Raw genomic sequence first — 23,119 nt, 5'->3', positions numbered from 1 at the left:
GCCAGCTGATGCAACATTTCCACTCCAGAGGAAGCTGCACTGGTGCTTCATAAAGAGCTGGCAGAACAGGAAAAGAAATACAATAAACACATCATCACCTGTGCAGAGCCCGCACTGGGAAGGTGTCTGCAGGTGCATGGTACCCAAATCCCTCTGTGATGGAAACATCTGCTCCAAAAGCCTTCTGCCACTGCCTGCCTTCCTGGGGCGGCTCCTGCTGGCCACTGCTCCTCTGCCTCTCCGAGGGCCCAGGTACTGCTGTTTCCCACAAGTGCCGCAGGCTCAGGCTGTCCAGTCTGCTTTGCTGGGTGCGCCAGCGTTGGCTATCCAGCACACCAGTCCTTGGCAAAGACTCTGTCAGCACCTCAGTTCTCCGACTGTCCTGTCTGTGTCTGTCTTGCTTGGGGAGTGAAGCTCTTCCCTCTTGGCTGTGACTTGTAGACTCTCTCAGGGGTGGCTGCTGCTGACCACGAGCATCCCCTGTGCGAGAACGGGAGCTGGTGTGCTGGTGTTGCAGCGCTCCTGTGCCAGAAGAGGGCTGGTGCTCCAGAGGACTGACCCCTGTGGAGTTGTGGCACACTCTCATGCACTCCTCCTCTGAAGCAAAACTGTTTTTATTGCCATGACAACCTCCATACCAAAACCGGTTGCACTTGCCAACAACAGCCACAAAGTACCAGCGAGTGGTCCAGTTCGAGCAGGGGCCATGGGCACTGGGCAGCAGGCATGTTACAGAATATGCTACCAAAAACAGCAGAACAGAGGGAAATGTGAGGATCATGAAGCACAAAGGTCCAGGTGCTTCAAGCCACCTACCATGATGATCTGATGGGCCTTGTGGGCAGAGGGCAGGTGGGAAAATAAGACACCCGAGTTTGGCACCCCGCCCTGCTTTGAAATTAGGCAGCTGCTCACATGTTTCTTTCTGCCCCAGTTCTGTCACTGGTGGAAAGCAAACCAGCCTTGAAGCCATTTCTAATTCTAGATACTAGATGGATGCTTTATGGCCTTTCTTGGGGAATCCTGCAGCTACAAGGCTGGCTCTGGGGCTTCTTGTCCTGCAAGGGGCATGTGGCTACTCTTTGCACATTTCCAGCCCACAAAGCAAATGGATTAGACCCAGTTGTGAAGCCTCATGCATTACAGAATACCCCTCCACACATTGATATAAAGAGGACCACAGCCCAATGTGTCCACAAACTGAGCCCTGGGCTCTTGAGTCACAGGTACCACAGCCACATGCTGACAAACACTGAATGTAGGGCCCTGGGAGGTCCTTTGCCGAGCTGTGGCTGAGCAGAGAGGATCCAGAGAGCTTACCCTTTCCCCAAGGCAGCCTCACAGGGCTTGCCACGATGCAATCTCTGTGCTGCAGCAAAACAGCAAGGCAATGCAGCAGCAATGTGCCTGCAGAGGATACAGCTGGGAACTAAAGGAGCAGAGATGCTTTTGCCCAGCAGCTCTAGTGCCCTCGTAATACAGCACTGTATTGATCTCTGCTGGTTAAAAGCATCCATGCAGCCCTGAGCAACACCTCCATTCTTAGGTGTATCTCTCATTCCAGCCCTGTCCATGGTTGTCTGGAGACTGAGCACAGCCCTGATTCCTTAGATTCCTACTTCTCTCAAACACCTGGTAACCAACTTGGAGCACTCCAGGCTGCACCAGCATGTCTTTTCAAGGGCAAACAGCTCCCCAGGAGTCCTGCAGGTTGACTGAGATCACACAAACACAAGTCTGTCCAATTATCAGCAGAGGACAAGAAGACTTTTTGCAGTGGTTGACAGAACTGAACCACCTGGCTGCTTTTCTACACTTCCCCCAAGTTTCCCCTGCCCCAGCCACCAGGCAGAATATCTTTTCGAAAAGATAATTTACTACATTTTACAGAAAGCAGAGCTTCCATGCATTCTGTAGGACTCTTCCCATGTTTCTAAGCCAAGAAGCTAAAGTATCACTTACGGTAGTTGGGCCTATTGAGACATCCTTCCCCTTGAGGACCTGAAGCTGAAGCAATATTGTCAAAACAGCAGCCGTACATGGAACCGCGGCACTCGCCCGAGGGGTGCTGCTGGGACAAGGCTTGGCTTGCCTTTAGAGATAGGAATTGGAAGCCAAAAGTTATCATGCATACATGAAGACAGTAGCACATGTAAGGCACCGTGTCCAAGCTGTCGGCTGCAGAAGGCCAGCTGTTAGAGGAACCTCTATCTGTCTGTTTGCCTCCTAGAGGCTTCCATGCTGGGAAGGGGTGGGAAACGTGGCTGTCAGCCATGGAGCCAGGGCTGCACTTCTCTTCAAGACAGACCTAACCAGCCCAGCTGCAGACCAGTTTTTTTTTAGCTGGCCCCACCGAGCACCCCAAGCTGTAAGAGGAATCACCTCCCTGGCTATTTTGCCCTCAATTAATCTGCAGAGTTGACAAAAGCAATTAATAGTGGCCATGGTTTTCCCATTTTTTCCTCCTAAAAACTGGATGGCAAGATTCTGTCCAAAAGAAATTTGATTGTTCAGGATTATTCAATCAGTCCTACACAGGATGGTCATCTACTTCTCAGACACCTCCCACTCTCCCACTCTGTCTCCTGCTTACAGAGGATCACAGGTGGATTGCCCCAGACTGCACAAGGGCAAAGTTGGCCAAAGGGCTTCATGCATGGAGTACTGGTTCATTACTGGCAGAGATGAAGCACAGCAGAAACCCACAATGTGAGCCACTGCAGTAAAATCTGAATCTTCATATCTGATGGGCTCCTAAAACACAAATTGTTGTACTTACTGTTGGAGTGGGTGCAGTAGGCTGATTTCTGCTCGCTTGAACATCATAGAAATATTGCGGGCATCCCATGTTGTTAGGACCCTGGGCAGCCGATGCTCCATCAGGACAGCATCCATACCTATGGGAAAAGGCAGAAGGGCTGCAGCAGTACCCAACTTGCCCAGCTCAAGTAAAGGCAAAATTTCAGCAAGCCCCCAGGAAAGGCAATGCCTCCCTGCTCAGGCATATATATTCCAGTTACCTGTTTTGGTGACAGGAGCTGAAGGGGCAACCTCTCCCCAAAGGGCCTGAGGCTGGAGTGTGCCCATCTGGACAGCAGCCGTGTGGGCTCTGATGACAGTGCTGAGAGCCAGTCCCTGCAGTGAGGCCCTGAGAGAAGCTGAGCTGATGGGAACCTAATGAGTGTGACTGGGATTCCCAGCGAACAGGCAACAAGTTGATGCCACGGTCCTTGGTGGATGGGATGTGGTGATTTCCCTGAGTACCATGGTTCATAGAGCTCCCAGGGAGCATCCTTTTGTCACCAGGATCTGTGGAGAGAACTCCTTACAGCATACAGGTGCACGTCAGTTTTCCTTAGCTCTGCTCTTTTTTACTTGCTGAAGGCTACAGTGCAGGCTTTTCTGCATCAGAATGCACCTGAATGTGCCTTCTGCCCGCCCCTCACCTTCCCCAGTCTTTGCTCACTGCACTGACCATTCTTTCTGCTGTCCCATGAGAAACCACCTGCTGCACTACTGTGGTCCCATCACGTCATCCTTTCTTATTCCTAGGATCTGCTTTGGGCAGCATTTCTCTCAGCCAGCACAGAAGTCATGCTGCCAGAACCTGGCATGTATATATACTATACAGAGTCTTCTGCATGGATAAATTCAAATACTGGTCACTATCTGTGTAAAAGAATCTACACTTTGTCCCTGGCTCCTTGAATTTCTAGAAGTCCATGAAAAGAACAAGAGAAATGAAGAAAAGCAGGAACCTTCCCTGACCACAGCCTATTTCAGGTCCACCATCATCAAAAACCCAAACTAACAAAATTCTTCCAAACCTGTGGCAGGGCTGTTTGGGTTGTAACGTGTCAGCAAGGACTGGCGAGTGACATCGTATCCCATAGTGTCCTGCATACTGGGGACCTCTGCAAAGAGAGACGTACACAAAATGAGTGCAGACAGTCCAGCCATATGTTCTAATAATTGCAAATGCATTCAGGAATCAACAGGAGACTAAAGTTGATGAAAATGTTTTTTAATTCTGGAACAGCTGCTGAGCAGCAATTGGATTCAATTGAATTGTCCTGCAATGGGCAGGCAGACAAATGTCAGCATTTCAGCTCTGGCATGAAGGCTAGACACAGATGGCAAGCAAAATCTTCTAAGCAGTTGTGTCCTTTATAGCTGCTCCACAGAGGGAGGAGACCTGGATATAGTTTTTAGTTACTGAGCCTGCCCAGGTTGTCAGTCTTCATGACTGGGACTCCTGGGGTCAGTGTACAGTACACACTGGGACAGAGCCATCAGAGAATACTGAATTCAAAATGGACACACATCAATGTTGTCTTACATACATTTCAACAGCACAGGTACTGGGACTCTGGTTATGTGCACAAAACATAAATGCACAGGCAGGCAAGAAATTGAGAACATGAGCTGGTGCAGAGCTGGGAATTTCTACTCCTAAACAAAAGCATCTTAGGAAAAGCGAGGTGTGCAGCAGTACCACTCACGCTGTGGCAGGTAGCAGGGCTGCATGTTGCAGCTACCCAGGGTGGCTGGTTTCTGTGGCTGGATGGCTTTGCATGTCTCAGGACTGTAGAATTTGGAATCGCCATCAGCGCAGATCACTTGGCGTGTCCGGATGCCTGAATTGCAGCTCTTGGAACACTTGGGCACAGAGACAAGTCAGGTGAGCAGGCAGCAGAGGCTGAATGCAGAAACCCCACAGACCAGAGGAGTGGAACAGCTGCATGACTGGCTGCAGGCTGAGCACAGCATCCTCCATCAACACACAGCAAAAAATATGTCAGCTGGATCCATCTGAACAATTAGAAAACCATACTTTAAACCATTTTAAAGGGGCTGCACCCAGCCCTGAAGCATTAGACTCTGGGCTGTGCTCAGCCTGTAACATCTGGATGAGCTGCTGTTACACACAATAGTGTGGCAGTGAGCTGGAGTGAATTGCTTCAGCCTGGCCTGAAGGCATCTGAATACTATGGGGATCCGCCAGCTGTGAGAAGGTCGGTTTTGAACTATGCTTTCAAGAACAACAGTTTACTATAGGAAAGCAAACTGCTGGCTTTCTTGTAAGCAGCTACCTAGAGTTTCTCTCACTGAAAGCTGTAGATGAAGAGGGAGAAATGAGCAGCACCTCAGGGAATGGGAGAGGATGAGGTGTCTGTGTAAGCCAACTGTTGGTGGCAAGCTCTACAAACACAGGAGACTATTTCTCTCTCTTATTCAGATGCAGATAGGAGCCCTTCTGATATCAGAAAGACAGGGCCCCAAAAAAAGATCAGATTAAGGCATGCAAGTTCTTTAGCTGTTATGAAAACTCGGCCCATATCTCATGGGCCAAGAGATGTAACATGTTTTAACTCAGAACAAGCTGAGTCTGGCTAGCACAGAAGGGGAAAAGTGTGTTTGGAAGTCACCTGATGCATTTGATCTACCCCTATCTCCTTCCCGCAGCACTTTTCCCAGGTCAAACAGAGTCTGGCTTTCTCCACAAAGACAAGAGTAATCCAGCTGAAGCACAGATTATCTGAACTATTACAAAAATGTACCTTAAGCCATATCACCATGCTCAATGACCAGTCCTGAAGCCTGGTCACAGTTATGCAAAGAGCTGTTCTGCTATTCACAGCAATGGAGCAAAGAATTGGGAATCAGCAGCAAGGGCGGATTATTGTTTCAGCTTATTGGCTGCATTTTGCCACTGTCACTGAAACTATAATCCCCCCCATCAGAAGGGTTTATTTTTGTAGCAGCTGCACACAAAGCAGGCAGCAGATTAACTGGAGCATTACTAGTGCCAGTTACAACGCAGATGTGAGCCAAGGGACTGGTAAGGAAGCAGTACATGCTCTCAGCCTCAGCCAGTGCGCAGACTGCACAGATCAAAGTCTGTTTGCAAGGAGACAGCAATACAATCAGTTATTTCTGAACCGTGGAAGCGTGATGCTCACCAGACCCCAGTCTCCAACATGCCAGCCAATTTCTTGGATGCAGCTCTCCTTCAGGCAGGGCTGGGTGGCCGACGGCTTTGGCTCCATTAGGCAAGCGAAGTCCGGAGCCTGAGAGCCCTGCTGTGTTCTGCAGGTGACAGTCCGGGTCTGAACCCCTTCCCCACAGCTAGCTGAGCACTGCAGAAAGGGGCCAAACAATTACAAGGAAGCACCTGGTTTCCACTTGCACTTCCAGGCTATGCTCCCTAACATTAGGGCAGAGCACCATTCTGAGGTTGCCTGAAACAATCAACCACCATTAAAATCATCTTCAGGACGGGAGTTAGCAGAGTAGTTGTTTATGCTATAGAACAGACTATAAGGCATGGTGGATAGGGTCTGGGAGATCTGGAGCTCACTGGATGATTTTGGCCTAGTCGTATCATTTATTTTGATCTGTACCAGAGAAGACATGGAGAATGATTTGGGAAAAAAAGTATCAATACTGCAGTATACATCAAGAGTAATAAATGGCAGGAAATACCTGGAACCTCGTGTTATTTACTTTTGGTTACAGTCAGAACAAGGTAAAGAATTAAAGGGAAGATATAAAGATTAGGTTCTTGTATTGCTCATGTCTTCTGCCTGAAGACCCTGTGCTTCATTTTTCATGGTGTGTAGCTGTGACACAACTTCTGTACTAGCAACTGGCTTGTGACATTTTCAATGCCCTCTTAAATTCACAGTCATGTTTCTTGGAATCCAGCCTACTTTTCCATGAATTACCAAGGTCTTTTACAGACAGCATTAACTTGGGGACAGTCCGAATTACTTTAGATGAGCTTCCCAGCTGAGTTCCAGCCACTCATTTACTAGAGTGACATTTTATCTCTGAAAGTACATGAAACAGTCACTTTTGAGAACCCTGGCATGAATAACAGAGATCAGTTTGTAAGAACAGGACACATGGTGCCTTCCCTGGACAGCACCCTTACTACGAAACCCTGAAGTCATCTCAGAATTCACACTTCACATCCCACAAGGGGGAGGGGGAGGTAAAAAAAGAATCTACAGTCTATGTATATATATACATATATGAGTCTATGCTATACAGTCTGTATCATGCCTCAAAGTTGCATTTTATTCTGCTGCACCACTCAAAGTACTACCACAAGATCATTAAGTCAAATGTTGCAAGCATGCATATCCTCCTATAAAGAGGAGGATTCTCTTGCGCTTTAGGGATCGGGTAGAGACTACTTTTACTTTCTAAGCCCTTGGAACATAAGATGCCTCCTAAATGCCTGGCTTGGCAGCACTGAGCATACCCAGTTTGAACAGTTTCGTCTCCGGGAGATATAAACGCACAAAAAGCATCAGAAAACACACCACACAGCTGTGTTTGGAGAAGCCCTGCATGGACACACAGCAAACAGCAGGTCACCAGTGTTTCAAGCACATCTTGCTTACCAACTGTCGATTGCAGTACTGATGCCCAAGCCTAGCAATGCTGAGGCTGCAACATGCATGGAAAGAAACAGCACAGACAGTAGCCATGAGCTCTTGTTTTACGGAGGAGGGAGTTTAGCGCATCATCAGCTGATGGACAGGAGCTCTCATGCCTGCCCTCTGCCTTCACCAGGCCTGACTCAGAAACTCAGCCAGTGCCATGTCTGGTGGATCTGTAAAAATACAGGAGTGGGGAAAGGACTGGCAGACCAGAGAAGAGAGAACATGCAATAAGAAGACCAGAGGTGCAGGGGCATACACAGTTTTGAGCAACACGTATGTAGGAGGACATAGCTGCTAGCCAGCTGGAAGTCTGTTGGAGGACCACAAGGACACACCCTATACCCCTGGCACACCACTTATCCAGAGACACACACTTTTTAGAGCCCCAGAAAAGGAGCCTGCTGTTTATGCCCAAGCTTTGGCAGGTCTTCCAAGGTGCCAAGGGCAGTTACCTACACACACACACAAACTCACCTCTGACCAGGGCCCCGTGCTCCAGGTTGCACATTGTCTCATGTTGCAGGGCTGACTGCTGCGAGGCTGCTGTGTAAAGGCCATGCACTCAGCGTTATCCACCACCCCTTGGGAGCTCTGACCATCGAATGCCACACAGTAAACAGAGCGAGTCTGGGTGCCCCCACCACAGGTAGCTGAGCAGGGTCCCCACTCCCCTGTTTTCCACCTGCAGGTCACAGATTCAAGCAAAACAAAAACATAAGCCCAGCTAAACCCCTCAGAAACACAGAGGAGATCAGTGCCATGTCCCTGTTGTAATCAGACAGGGAAAAATTCCTTTTGCAGAACAGAGTCAGAGGCGAGTTCCCATTTGACCAAGTGCTACCCAGCTTAATTGGCAATGCAAAGCCTGAGTCCTGCTTCAGAGACAAATCCCCAGTACAAAACACTTGTGCTTTCCCAGAGGGGGAAGATTTTTCTCCCTGGCTTTTGGTATCCTGATGCCTGCAAAAAAATCACGCCTGGAATGGAACATCAAAGAAAAAGAAAGAAAAAAAACACAGAAACAATCTAGATCAGTTAAAAGAAAAGCAACACACACATGGCTAACCACCCATTATACTCCTGCCACTATCAGAAACAGTAAAATCAAGCCAAGACCTCACTCTGCCTGCAAGCCATGCCAGACACTCTCAGAAGTGCTTGTGAACTTTTCCCTGACAGCCAGTAGAAAGCTGGTTTATTCCTCCCATCAGCCAAATTCTCTAACAGCAGCACACTCAAAAACTCCCAAAACATGGATTTTGTCCTGTGTTTGGTTGCTGAAGGTGCCACAGAAATGATACACCCTTGCTAACGGAAGGAGGGATGTCCACAAAATCTGTTTAGATGTTAAAATCCCTGCCCTTGTCCATTTCCATGTCTCAGTGCTGCCTAGGTAGCTGGGAGCACACCTTACATGGCCTGGATTCAGGGACGACAACATTTTGTTTAATTCCAGTTCCATCTTGCTGTGCAGTCAAAAAGCACTGGTGGCAGAGGGGGAGCATCATGGTGATGTGCTTGTCAACTGCGATCTCCCCTTGCAGCTGGGTGAGCCCCAGCCGCAGAGTGATGGCAGTTCATGTTTTGTCCCTGAGCTTTCCAGCTGCTTACCTGGTCTGCCCTCACCACTCATTCACTGAGTTTCACCCAGCCAATTCACATTCATCCCCTGCCAGAAACTCCACAGCAGACTCAGCCATGTTCATCTCCTTAAGATACACTTCCTTCTTGCTAAAGGTGCAATAGCAGCTCAAAAACAAATGGCCTTTGCTATAAAATAAGATGTTCCCATTGGAAAGGGAACAACTACAGCAAGTAGAAGCCACTCAGAGCAGTGTGGTTTCAGGGCTCAAAACAAATGCTTTGATCAAGATTTTTCAGAAACGCTAGAAGGATTAACTCCCTCCCCCCGAACTGAATTCTACCTCTTGTAAAGTGAGTGTACAGTTTTAGAAACTAACTAGGAACATTCATCTACAGCTTCTTTCAATTTCTTCTCTTGACACTTGTTTCATTTCCTTTGTAAGACAAGGTCAGCTGTAAGCCTGGGACCCTTGTCAGAGAGCAAAGAATTGCAAGTCCTGCACGATTAGCATCTTACTGGGGGATAACTGCTTTCTTCTGATCTTTTTTACTTAGCATACCTCATTGTACGTAAGTATTGAATCTGTCATGTCCTTGTATTCAGCTCAGTTTATAGGGACTTTCCTGCTTGCTATAGGTCCCATGTCAAAGAAAGAAGAGCTTTTTAGAAACCCTGAAGTCTTTGCTATGGCATGCTGGCATCCTAGCCAATGTTTATGTTGCCCAGTCCATCATGCTGTCTGTTCCTTTCTGTTCTTTAATTTATCTTGATAACTCAAAAATTAACACCCCTTCACCTCTTTACCTTTATTCCATAAAAAAACTCAACCGAACAGTTACCAGGATAAGCATCCAAAAGCTATGAAGAAACTGTCCCCTTCTGAGTCCCACAAGAATCAAGTTACCAGCAGCACGCACAAACACCTAAGCAAGGCTGCCATCCAGCACCCTCCACCGTCATTTTCATTGCCAAGAATCCAAAGCAAAGCACCACCAACTGCTACCACCAGTGCCAAAGAGGAAAGCTCCCCCATCTTTGCCGGGCAGCTAGGTGGAGAGCAGAAGAGAGCAGCTGCCTTCTTGTGCTCTCTGTAGCCTCCTTCTTGTTACCTCTTCATCTGAGAGCTCCGCGCTCCGCTGTGACTCCAGTCTTGCGGCAGATAGATGTAAGAAGTCCTTTATACACAGAACAAAGGATTTAAAGAATTTAAAACAAGTACCTACAGACTGCCACGTATTCAGAAATGCTCCCAGGTTTCCAAGTGCCCCCTCACCCACAACAGTACTCACAGGCTTCCACTGCACCCACCAGATACAGCTGGTCACAGCTCTGGATGCCCATGTGAGAGGCAAGTGAAGCCGACTGTAAAGCTGTATCAGCAAGGGTGGAAAGGGCTGGGTAAAGGGGTTTGATAATGCTGGTGAATGAAAAGATTCCAGGATTCATCCCTTTCTTAGAGCAAGGACACTGGAAATGCAGAAATGACAAAATGACACCAGCTCTGACCTCCCACTGTTTTTGCAGGCTCCAGTTGAAAAGAACTGTCCTGGGTTCAGCAGTAGCAGTCATTTTTTCTCCTTCTTAGTAGCTGGTGCAGTGCTGTGGTTTTGACTTTCAGCCTGGGAACAGCGCTGATAGCACCGATGGTTTTAGTTGCTGCTCAGTAATGTTTACTCTGACCAAGGACTTTGTGAGTCTCATGCTCTGCCAGGGAGGAGGGGAAGCCGGGAGGAAGCAGAGACAGGACACCTGACGCAAACTAGCCAAAGAGGTATTCCATGCCACAGCACGTCATGCCCGGTATATAAACTGGGGTCAGTTACCTGGAAGGGCCAGATCACTGCTTAGGTCAGGCTGGGTATCGGTTGGGGGGTGGTAAGCGATTGTATTCTCTTCCCTTGTTATTTCCCTTATCATTATTATTATTATTGGTGGCAGCAGCAGTGATTTGTGTTATACCTTGGTTACTGGACTGTTCTTATCTCAACCCATGGGAGTTACATTCTTTCGATTCTCCTCTCCATCCCTCCAGGAGGAGGGGAAGGAAGAAAGTGGGGAGTGAGTGAGTGGCTGCATGGTTTTCTGTGTTGCTTGCTGGGCTTAAACCATGACAAGAACAAAACCCAGAGAATCTGCTTCTTACCTCCTATGTGGGCTAGAAGACTGTCCTCCACAATCCTACTCTGGAAAGCAAATTTAACTGGTCCATAAAATGAACATAGGATGTATTTAGCCCTTTCCTTGTGCACACAGAAAGAAAGTGTTAAGCCCTCATCACAGTGTTATCACCACCAGCCTTGTCTTGGGCTTTCTCTGATTCTATGATATTTTCTATGATTCTCTAAGAAGTGAAACAGTTCCTTAGAGAGAAGCACACTGGTGGCCAGGAGAGGTGGAAAAGTGAGAGGGTAATTCTGTTTCTTGGTTCTAAAAGCACCTCAGGAAGAAGTCAGAGTCCAGAAGAAGAAAGAAAATCTTACCGTTTTGTCTGGGGACAAGTCTGATGGCCACATGTCCGGTTATTGTCTGGTTGTGGTTTATTCCTGCACATATAGTCTGGATAAATTTCATTGTCTATGGTACAAAACACCAAGCGGGATTGGAAACCTAAAGGAGAAGCAAAAGAGTACCCTGATCAACACAGGCCACCCAGAACCAGGTTTGCAATGTGCTGGTGTGGCAAGACAAGTTTCTAAAGTAGTGCAGAATCCACACTTGCTGCAGCGAACCTGGAAAGAGAGTCCCGTGCAGATCTTGGTTTGTCACTATGTGCACAAATGATGCTTCCCCAACTCCTTTCAGGAGTCCTCTGGAAGGGCAAGAGAGCCAGAATAGTTCTGCGTACCTGAGGAGCATTTTCCTATTATTTTATGGATTTATACTCACAAGGGAAGCACCATACCCAGGACTTCAACAAGAAACACTGCATGATGTGTGCAGTATATAGCAGCAGAGCTGGGAGTCTCCTGTTAGACTCAGGTCAGTCTTGAGAAGACTGGATACAGGAGAAAAACTTGCAACTCTTCATGCTTCCTACAGGATAAGAGTGCCCAGGCAAAGACAATATCAGCACCTACAGCCACAATATGGCAAAAACTATTGAAATAGCCATTAGCCTGTAAGACCAGAAGAGGCTGACAGGAACTCTATTTACAAGTCAGCTGGACAGGTTTGTTGTTTTACTGGGGTTTGTTGTTTTGGTGTTTTGATTTTGGTTTGGGGTTTGTTTGTTGTTTTGTTTGCTTGTTTGTTTGGTTTTTCTGTTTTTTTTTGTTGTTGTTGTTGTTGTGTTTTTTGTTTTGTTTTTTTTTGTTGTTGTTGCTGGCTTTGTTTTTTTTTTGTTGTTTTGTTGTTTTTGTTGTTTGGGGGCTTTTTTGTTGGTTTTTAGGTTAAAATCCATAACTTTATTAATGGAAAAGGTGATGATGGGATTCAGTTATGTAGGTCAGTTTGGAGAGGACACCTCAAGCAGTTCAAAAAGCCTGAGAAGGACATAAAGAACTGAAGAGAAATGAACCAAACCAAAACAGATCCTAGTAACAAGTCTATGGATTAGGGCAATGAAAATAAGACAGGACAAGGCATGGGAGGCAGTACTGTTGTGACTCCATGTGTTACCTTCCCTTGACCAAATCTTATTTGCCACCTGCAGATACCTGTGCTGTCTGCCAGCAGGAGACAGACTGCTGGGAAGCAGCTGCAGAGGGCAGCACACTGTCTTCAGTGTGGCAGCCGTCCCTGATCCTGTCCCCTTACCTCCTCCGCATTCAGAGCTGCACTCACTCCAGGAACCGTAGCTCCAGCTGTAGCCCGAGGCCTGTCCTTGCACAGGCAGGTAGTACTCATACTGTACCCCTGGGTTTGGCTCCTGGCTGATGAGCTGCAAGAGCATGTGAGAAAGTCAGGGAAATAACAGCAACAGCGCTTTCCCCTTCACAGCATTTCTCACACATGCCTGAGGGGTCAAGCTGACCTGCACCCCTCCCACTCCAGGAGCACTTATTCTCTAGGCTGTATTTAATCCTCGCCTTCTAGGATACTCTAGAGAGCATTATTTTTCACAGGAGGGTGCATTCCATCCTCTCAGTGTCAGGAGATCCAGCTATGCCTGTAACAGTAAGTGTCCTTACCTGGCCTAAAGGACATAACAAGCAGTGCCCTAGAGCCTGTCCCTGCCCCAGTACCATTTGGTGCTGACTCACTCACTACCCTTGAAGTCAGAACCCAAGGGAATAGGCAGGAAGACACCAATAAGCTTTGCCCTTCTCCTTTCTAGGCAGCAGAATCAGTGCAGAAAATACTGCTGTTTCTGTAAGAAGACCACCTTGGTCTATATCTTGGGGGCCTACAGGGTCTATATCTTGGGGGCCTACAGCTCTGTAAGACTCCTGAGGGCTCCATCATTTCTCCAGTCTCCAGTTCTATGTGGTCCCCACCAATGCACTCCCACTGCAAATCAAGGGCTGCTATGCAACCAGAGAGCAAGAGTATCAGTGGGGGCAAGCACAGCTGCTTACCTCAATGATGAGGGGTTCTGTGGTGGGACCTCGTGCATGGAGGAGCTCTGGGGCCAGGTCACCCTCCGAGCCACGGTCATAGTGCATAACCGTGCTAGCCACCTGCAGAGCTCGGCTGAAGTCGATTGTCCAGTGCCCATTCAAGTAATACTCCCCTCGCACGTTCTTGACAGCTGCACAAACCCACGTGCCAGAGAAGAAAAGGCAGCAAATTAACATCCCTATAACCTGCAACTTAGCTCCAGGTGCCATGAGACAGAGCCTGCTCTAGACTTCCAGGGTACTGTCAATCCAGAGCTCTCAGCTCTGCCATTTGAACTCCAGCTCCTCACACCAGTACTGCAACCCTTTAAGAGTGGTGACCATCTAATGTGGCAGCATCTACCAACACAGCAAAAGTTCACACATCAAAATAGGACCATAAGAACTCCACAGGGATGCTCCTGTTTCCACTCGACCCTGTGTTACAGGTGTAGCAATAAGGTGACCATCATGTTACAACCATGCATCCCCTGTAAGGCTCTTGTGCCAGAAGCTGCTCCACACTCAGACAGTGGCTCTTCCCAGCTTTACTGCAGACCAAACACTTTTTCTTACTGCACAGCCAAATGTCTCAAGTACATTCCAGCCCTGTTTCTGCACAGCCTATGTCATCCTCTGTCCTGTTTGCTGTTAAGATGCGGGATTCACACCACACTGTCTCGACACCTCTATCCTGTTCATCAGATATTCTGTTCAGAAAATAAAGCCTTTGATGCTGCATCTGAGTTTTGTACAAAGGCAAACATCACCAGCCAGATTTGTCCAAAGCACTGGGCAATGGAAGAGTCAGAAAGCAGAATAGTATTTGCTTTCTTCACTGGAATTTTCTCAGCCCAGAAAGCTAGGTGAGGACATTCCTACCTTCTTTTTGCACTCTGCAGCATGACCAGAATTTGAGACTGTACAGAGAAATACCCAAAACATATCTATGTGGAAAAGAAGCCCATCCCAAACTTATGTGTGGCAGCAGTTCTTTGGATTTACAATCACCAAGGAAAAGAGCAGTACTCATGGTCAAATTTTGCTGTATCAGCTAAACTACTTGTTTTAATGCAATGGCTGGAATCCAAATGGGCTGAAACAGAAGTTCTGACATCAATCTTACCAAGGAAGTTCCTGCTGGGCTTAATCTCCTTAATTTGGATGCTTGTGGCTCCCATAGGGATTATGAAGATTTGATTGTAACCTGAAAAAGACCAGAAAGGCATTATTCAGTATCTGTGGATGCCACACAGTCACTCTTTGGTGCCAAAGACGCTCACTGTTTCACTAGTGCCTGAACAGCTGAATGAGCTTCATGATGGCGGCTTGAAGCTTTTCAGCTGTCTCTTTATCAGCATTCTATTAGCTTCACCCTACAGTATCCACAGGTCAGCCCATGTGTAAAAAGTTCTAATCTCACCTCAGAAAAGTAAGCATAGGGGTCAGTGCAAAGTCCATTTTTCAGATTTTATAATCTTTGGACTTTCAGCGAGCATCCTACTGGAGCTCAAACAGAGAGAGATCTGACCGCAGCTGTAGTTGTTATCTTGACACTTTTCAAAATTGGCCAGATGAAAAAGATGCAGTCCCTTTTCTAGCCTTGCACTAATCCTGGTGGGGCTATCAAGACTGGAGAGGGAGGCAGCCTTATGAAGGCAGTATATGCTATGTTCATATGGCACATTTATAGCACCTGCTGAAGACTGACCAGGGAAAGACACCAGCAGCACAGCAAGTGCTTCAATCTGTGTAGAGGCTAAGGAAGTGATTCCTAGGATACGGCCATCAGTACATATTCTGATGCTAAAGCAGATGAAGAGCTACATGCTATACAGACATTTCAAATGAACACCTAAGCCTGCCTATGACAATCCTGCGATCAGGTGTCCCCACCAGCTTTTGTAGCAGTTGCCTTTAGGTTTACCTCTCTCCTCCTCACCTGCCCAAACCACCTAGAGCATCTGTACCTTTGGGGAGGCTGGGCACATCAAAAGTGCCCTTCACAACATAGCAAGTGCTGCCATCTCCTCCACACTGAAGGCACTTGTCCTCCTTCTTGGCAGATTCCAGCATGTTATCACAGCCAACAGCCTGCAGAGCACAGAAACATTGATATGAATAAATAGTAATGACAGAGGAAAGAAAAAATGGCCAAATGCTGGACTGATCTAATGAGGAAGCCTGAATCTAAGGAGTCTGGGAAGTCAGGATAAGGCAAGGAAGGAGTTGTCAGAGAAAGGATAGGCTTAGCATCTTCTACTTCACATTCAGAGACGGACAGATAAATGCTGTCCACATGCTCCTCAGAACCTTGGTAATGAAATGATTCTCCTTTTCTGATGCTGTTACGAAAGATCAAGTAGAACAAAAGGAAGCAACAGAAAGACCGACAGACCCAATAGTAAAGGAAGGAAACAGCAATATAACTAACCTGGCAAACTCCTTCTACACAAATATCCCGCTTGCCAGGTTCACAGGTAGTCCCATCTACCACTGCTTCCTTGTGCCTGTAGTAGAAGTTTTCTCCCTTGGGGATACAGTTTAATTCACACTTACTAGGTGCTAGTAGGAGAGAAGAAAACAAACATCCTGTAGTATGGCTAATGCATCAGAGCTTGGTTTTAGATCACAGGAGCAGAAACATAACTCATATTAAGTGGCAGATTTTGAACAAATTTCTGGGTCACAGACTGCTGGGGCTGGAAAAATGCCCCAGTAGAGCCCCAATATATAGAGCCATTTCCTTGCTCACCTTGACTGGCCAGTGGTGGAAGGGGGATGTTAGGCCAGGTGGATATTCTGTTATATTCCTTAGCAGGACTGTTCTTAAGCTCCTTTAAAGCACAATGCTTTCAAGAATGAGAGCATGTGCTGCTACAGAACACAAGGGAGTTGTTACCTTTACAGCCAACAAAAAAAAAATCTATCTTGAAATCCCTCCTGATTTCTTAAACAACTGTGACTAACAACATACCAAAGCTCAGAACGAGGACCTCTGGTTTCTACACCTGCCCTCTGAGCAGATTCCTCAAGAAAGCATGGGCCAATAGAAAGAGATGTCATATTTCCTGAAGCACTCATTAACTATATGCATTTGATTCTCCTGTGCCATGCTAATATTCTTTCCCAATATTGAAAAATATAGCACAGCTTCTGCTTCTCTGATACTTTAAGACTTATCTGTAACCAGTTACAGCTTTCTTAAGTTTCTGAAAGAATGGCTGTTAGAAGAGACAACTATGTAATGCTGCAATGGGAGCTGTCTCTTGGCCTGTGCATCCAGTGTCTGCAAGAGGAATGTTTTGTAGCTGGCAACAAGATTTTTCCTATGCAAGCCTCTGCCCCCCCAGTAAGGGTACTACAATCAAAAACATTACAATCACGTCAAAACATACTGTTGATAGTTAAGGATAAAATGTAACCCTACATGTTTATCATTACCTCCATAATACGGAAGCCACTTGTATTTCTTTCCTTGGAATTCTTTCCCATCGAACTCTGCGCACTGCTCTGCCCGGAAATCCCGGGAGCCTTCCGGGCAGCTCTGTTGCAAGAGAAAATGTTCGTATTGGGTCATCATAAAAAGGAGAAAAGTTAAATGCACAACAAAAAGAGGTATTTTACTACATTGCTCCCATATAAGATCAGGGGCATAAATTCAATATGCTTTTGAAGGGTACTGTTGATGAACTGCATTCACCAGTGATGCCACAGAAAGAGAAACTAATAATGACATATTACTTATGAACAAGAGTGATGTTTGTCTGGAGAAAAGGAGCAACAGGCAAGCAAAAACAAAGAAGAGGACAAGCAGAACACTGTACCTGAATGTTGCATGACTGGTAGCTTCGAGCTGGTCCAACACAACCGGAAGAAACTTCTGCCCTGAAAGACAGAAAATCAACATGAAGCTCTCTGAAGAACAGACACACAAAAAATCATCTCATGGCAGACATTAAAAAACACCTTCACATCAAACATATCACCCTCACAGTTTCCTGAAACAGCAAAACTACAATGCATTACTTTTCTATCAAAGTAAGCCAGCATCTTGTAGTGCCATTTCTGCTATGGCTTGGGTTTTGGCATGAATGAGACACACACCATGAACAACTGCAGTATAGCTCTTCAGGACAATGTTTCAATTAAATAATGGAAATGGAGCTTTTAGTCCAGCAAACAGCAAGGTGCCAATACCCAAACCAGAAACATGAGCAGTAGGAGGTTAGTGGCCAATATAGGATAGGTATGCACATCACCTAACATGCTGCTTACATGCAGATTGATAGAAAGAGGTAAATGTGCCTATGGAAAGTGTAGAACACTCTCATTCCAGTCAAATTAAAATGGGTTTAAACTTAAACAGGGGAAGTTCAGGTTAGATCTAAGGAAGAAGTTCGTTACTGTAAGGGTGGTGAGGCACTGGAATGGGTTGCCCAGGGCAGTTGTGAATGCTCTGTCCCTGGTGGCGTTCAAGGCCAGCCTGGGTAGAGTCTCGGGTGACATGGCTTAGTGTGTGGTGTCCCTGCCAATGGCAGGGGGGTTGGAACTTGATGATCTTAAGGTCCTTTCCAACCCTAACTATTCTATGATTCTATGATTACTGCAGGTAAGAATTACGGAGAACTACAGATACAGAGGAAATAGATCTGAAACGTCAACCAGTGTCTAATATCTCCCAAAATGGAGAACAGGCCTGCAGGGATTCTGGCAGGTGTATACCGTAACAAGTAGCCTTCAAAAGAGACCTTTCTTTATTCTGGGTGGGAAGAAGCAGTGCTCTTCTGGATTCTTCTACTGAAAATCCCACTCTCATTTCTCCAAACATAAAGAGAGGCTGTTCTTTTCAGGATATTACTGAAAGTCTGGCTTCCCCCCTGCCCCTGTTTTCTTTGTTTTTATCCATAACAGGATCTCTAAGGTCCATTATTCCCAAGAGGTGCAGTCCCAGTAATCACCCTCACTGCATCTAACCCAGCTGCAAATGAGGTGGCACAGTGTTCATGCTGCTTGAGTAAACCCTACTCTTATATTTCTTCTGGGACAATTTAGTCTCCCAGGAATCATTACCCTAAGAAAATCTTGGCATAGTCGCCAGATCTTGGGAGAGAAACTTACTACTCTGGACTGTTCTTCCTCTCCCACAGGCTTGCCACACTAGACCTGATTGAACAGCTGCTGCCATACCAATCCCCTGATTGCACGGCCTCAGATCTCACAGGGAAACCGCTGTGCTCTAGCAAAGGAGCTAAAGCAAGGATGTGTTGAAGTGAACACTGCTCAAAACAATGATAAGACTGAAGCTGAGGATCATCTCCAAGTGGACTCAGGTGACTTATTCCCCTGAATCCCCCCTGGAATCAAACACTAGGTCATTTTTGTTCTGCATATGTACAGGTACATTATTGCAGGAGCTCAGGAAAAAACACATTTAAAGAAAACAAAGAGAAGTTAGCCCTCACCTCTGGGAGTAGCAGCCCCGTTGCCGGAAGCTGACTCCACCGCCACAGCTCCGACTGCACTTGCCCCATTCACCCCAGCTGCCCCAGACATCAATCTGCCGTTTCATCCGGTGACCCTGTAAATAAAACCCCACAGACATAGCAAACAGCGATGGCAACACAGGAAAAAAACCATGAAAATGAAGCGGAACTCCTATGCGTTCTCTTGCTGGGCTGTATTCCTCGTATGAAAAGTGGCATGTCAGAAACGTCAAGCCTCAAATTTTTCAAGAGTATTGGCTTCCTGAAGCCACACAGCACATCCAGCTTTTTAATCTTCCTTAAACTGTTACTGTTTGCCTATTCATAGAATCTCAGCACTTCCGAATAACCACCTGAGCAAGGATAACATCTCCCTCTCAGCAAGGCAGCAAAGGCAAATTTAATACTTCAGGGACTATGAACACTGTCACTCCACACCAGATCAATGGAGCCACTTACTCCCAAATCCTTGGCTCCAAGACAGATACTTAAGAGAAGTAAAGAAAGCAGTAAAGAACCCCCCGGAACACACTTTTTACTGCAACAAAATGCTATACATGGAACTTTTTTCTCCCTACCCAACTGTATCTAATGATGAGGTCAAGGTCTGCATCATCATTAGCTACAGCCTTAATTAATTTTGTGTTTAGAAAGTATGAATGCATACCAGCATTAGAAGAAATGATAGTACAGACAAGAAGTTACAAGAACCAACCAAAATAACATTGTTTCAGCAGCATGTGAAATATCATATTTTCAGGAAGAAAAGGGCCTACTGCAGCTGATGAGATCCACATACAGCAGGACATGGGGGTGTCGTGGTTTAAACCAGTCAGGTAATTCATTCACTCACCTCCCCCCCCTTTCTTGCCCTCCCCCTGCTCTCAGAGGGACGGAGAGGAGAATCAAAAGAATGCAACTCCCACGGGTTGAGATAAGAACAGTTTAGTAACTAAGGTATAACACAAATCACTACTGCTACCACCAATAATAATAATGATAAAGGAAATAACAAGGGAACAGAATACAACACCTCACCACCCGCTGACCGATAACTCGCCCCCCAAGCCCGACCAAGCTCCGACCGATACCTCCTCCAACCCTGCAGTCTCCCAGCCCTTCCGGCTAACTCCCAGTTACATCCTGGGCATGACGTGCTGTGGTATGGAATACCTCTTTGGTCAGTTTGGGTCAGGTGTCCTGTCTCTGCTTCCTCACAGCTTCCCCTCCTCCCTGGCAGAGCATGAGGCTCACAAAGTCCTTGGCCAAACCAAAACATCTCTATCAGCTCTGTTCCCGAGCCGAAAGTCAAAACACTGCACTGCACCAGCTACCAAGGAGGAGAAACATGACTGCTACTGCTGAACCCAGGACAGGGGGTTTAGCAGAAACAAAACAGCAATATTCTGAGAAAAAAGAATAATTGCAAGAAGCAAGAGGATTAATGTTGCCTGGGAAAAGAAGGTAAATGCAGGGGTACACAGGGAGTGATGCTGCGAAAAGACAGTTTGCCGTGCAGCTGCATCTGAAGGGCAGTTTGCGTGTATATTATACAACTGAGAAGGTAATGCATACCACTTGGGCACTTGAACATTTGGGGTAGTGAAGAGTGGGCAGGCAGAGAAACAAAAGGCAAAAAAATATTGATATGTAGTCTAATTCCCTTCCATGTGCACAGTATCCCACCAGGCCTACATAATGAAATCGTGGGTCTGGGTGCCAATACATCATCTAATTTCACACAGCTACTTTTGACTTGCACACAGCATCCTTTGTTCCCATCCTCTATGTTTCCCAGTTTGTACTCTTGTTTCCATTCTTTCCTGCTGTCCCTCATGCATCCTCATGTAAACTATTCCCAGATTGTCACTCAGCTAGTAAATAGGTTTTCCGCTGGAGCGGAGGAACAGTCTAGAAATGGAGAATTTCACCATAGCAGTGATATTAAACCACTCAGTTCACTTTCCAAGGCCTACAGAAAAGGGACAAGCTCCTCACTTTAAAAGCATAATTTTCACTTCAGTTAACTGATAACTGCTTTTACAGAAGACATCCAGGTCTCTCCTAGAAACAGGAGCTAGCCTAATACATTACGCAGTGAATCCAACTCAGCCAAGATGCACGAGTTAATCCTCCCTTGTAACGTAAACAAGTTTTGTAATTTTCTACACATAGTCCCTGCCTGATTGTATGCTTCTGAGTTACAGTCCTGTTTCTCTCTTTCACAGAATAATTTCCTGCTGTTGGCAGAGCAACAGTCAGATGTATTAGCTGATCATATTTATGCACTTATTACCAAATTATCCACAACTACTTAGCTGCAGAGTTATCCCAGATTCTTCTTGACCACTATCTATATTGCTCTAATGTGAAACACTTTCTTCCTAGCCCATGCTATTTAATTTGCTTCACAAAACTTCTGTGCAATTCTTTCTAATACCTCTACAACCAAAATCCTTCAGGACAAGTTTTCTGGTTCAGACAAACTCTGCTTGCCTTCACCCTGCTCACGCAATGGCACTACCCATGTCACAGCCACTTGTACATACCTTCCCTCTGCCAAGTCAACATCTCCCTGACCCCTTGCCAAACCCTTCTCCCATTCTTCCATTCCAGGTACTGAGCTCAGTGTTTGCTTGCTTCATTCTCACTTGCCTTTCTGGGAGCAATCCCATGAACAGTGTTTCAGCTTTCAGCAAGGCATTTTATTTTCCCAAGTTATTTCCATCACCTAATTCCTGCCCCTGTAATCCCCCCTGCCTTACTCTCTAAAGAATGAAACATGCTACCACTCTGTTTCTCTGCAGTCTTATTCCTCTGTATCAGCTGACTGATTTAGGATCAGTATTAGCTCACCCTGGAAACAAGGGACCTTTGAGTCAGCATAAGGAAGAAGAAAACATGTAGATAAAAATCCAAAGGAAGAGCATTTGAAAGTCAGATTACTGGAAGGCAATTAGGACAGAAAGCCCTTCCCTGACACCCACACCAACCTGATAAATATTCCAATAACCCTCCTACAGAAGCAGCATTCTTTATTCCTCCTATAGAGAGTAAATCTGCAGGGACTCTTTGTTGTAAGGCTTATGCATCTGCAGAGTGCAGGAACAATCATTTTCTCAGTATCACTCCATTTATGTATACCCGAAAAGGAGCATCAGCCAGAACAATCCTCCCAAGGCCTTATAATATTAGAGAAACATTTTAATAGGGGCCCAACTCCCACATTCAGAAATCTGTGCAGTGTCCTCATTATTCAGAGCTGCATGCATGTGTATACGAGCAGGTACGAAGCTGCATATTTATAGTAAATAAGAAAACTATTTTTACATCAGCTGATAACAGCATGCTTTTAGGTGCTGTCAGCTAGTTTCTGTTCCAAAAGCCTCTTTCTGCTCTCTTCAGACTCTGGAATGCTTTTATGTGTTGTCAGTCAGGACAACTAAATCCTGGTCCCTCCTGGACTGCAGAACTAAAAATTTACAAATTTCATCACTGTTACCAATTTGTTTGTTTCCATCCCTCCCTCGCTTTAGCCTAACATGCATACAAGAACACAATTCCCTTATCTGCATTAAGTACATATTTTAATGTTTCAGGAAAAAACAGAAAATGCATGCAACCATCTTAGTTGACTTCTAAAAACTCCAGAAAGGACTGTCGCTTAATGCCCAACTGCTCTGTCTAGTTTTATTGCCTGCTAAGACAACAGAAATACACACATATTGATGGTGCAAGTGACCCTGGCACCACATGCTCTCAGTGCTCATTGCTCTCCCCTCTTCTTCTTCCTCCTCCCCATCCCCTGCTCCTGGAGGGATGGGAAGGAAAATGAAAAGAATGTAACTCCCATGGGTTGAGATAAGAACAGTCCAGTAACTAAGGTATAACACAAACCACTACTGCTGCCACCAATAATAATGATGATAAGGGAAATAACAAGGGAAGAGAATATAAAACTAAAAGGGGAAAGGGAAAAGAAAACAATAAACACATGCGATGCACAATACAATTGCTCACCACCTGTTGACCGATACCCAGCATGACCTGAGCAGT

General features: G+C 46.1%; 1 protein-coding gene across 3 annotated transcripts in view; it reads right to left on the bottom strand.

Annotated features, from left to right (window-relative positions):
* The window catches only part of PAPLN (papilin, proteoglycan like sulfated glycoprotein), a 60,914-nt gene that overhangs the window by 19,111 nt on the left and 18,684 nt on the right, over window positions 1–23,119 (bottom strand). For all 3 annotated transcript variants that reach the window (XR_008973010.1, XM_057416173.1, XM_057416172.1), the window contains exons 3-20: window positions 19,043–19,158; window positions 17,405–17,465; window positions 17,022–17,124; window positions 16,012–16,142; window positions 15,548–15,671; window positions 14,704–14,784; window positions 13,557–13,729; window positions 12,796–12,919; window positions 11,520–11,646; window positions 10,149–10,214; window positions 7,929–8,136; window positions 5,964–6,140; window positions 4,503–4,659; window positions 3,828–3,914; window positions 3,021–3,309; window positions 2,780–2,897; window positions 1,963–2,092; window positions 99–741 (exon numbers count right to left, since the gene is read on the bottom strand). Coding sequence is in view for 2 of the 3 variants with exons in the window: in XM_057416173.1 (XP_057272156.1) it covers window positions 99–741; window positions 1,963–2,092; window positions 2,780–2,897; window positions 3,021–3,309; window positions 3,828–3,914; window positions 4,503–4,659; window positions 5,964–6,140; window positions 7,929–8,136; window positions 10,149–10,214; window positions 11,520–11,646; window positions 12,796–12,919; window positions 13,557–13,729; window positions 14,704–14,784; window positions 15,548–15,671; window positions 16,012–16,142; window positions 17,022–17,124; window positions 17,405–17,465; window positions 19,043–19,158 (2,915 nt within the window). In the remaining variant the exon portion in view is untranslated. The remainder of the gene's footprint in view (window positions 1–98; window positions 742–1,962; window positions 2,093–2,779; window positions 2,898–3,020; window positions 3,310–3,827; window positions 3,915–4,502; window positions 4,660–5,963; window positions 6,141–7,928; window positions 8,137–10,148; window positions 10,215–11,519; window positions 11,647–12,795; window positions 12,920–13,556; window positions 13,730–14,703; window positions 14,785–15,547; window positions 15,672–16,011; window positions 16,143–17,021; window positions 17,125–17,404; window positions 17,466–19,042; window positions 19,159–23,119) is intronic.

The sequence above is a fragment of the Pezoporus wallicus genome, unplaced genomic scaffold, assembly GCF_028554395.1.
Source record: "Pezoporus wallicus isolate ANWC-B61680 ecotype Strahan unplaced genomic scaffold, APGP_CSIRO_Pwel_v1 scaffold_2146, whole genome shotgun sequence".
Taxonomy (NCBI): domain Eukaryota; kingdom Metazoa; phylum Chordata; class Aves; order Psittaciformes; family Psittacidae; genus Pezoporus; species Pezoporus wallicus.
The sequence above is the reverse complement of the archived record's forward strand: the minus strand, read 5'-3'. Positions and strand labels throughout refer to the sequence as shown.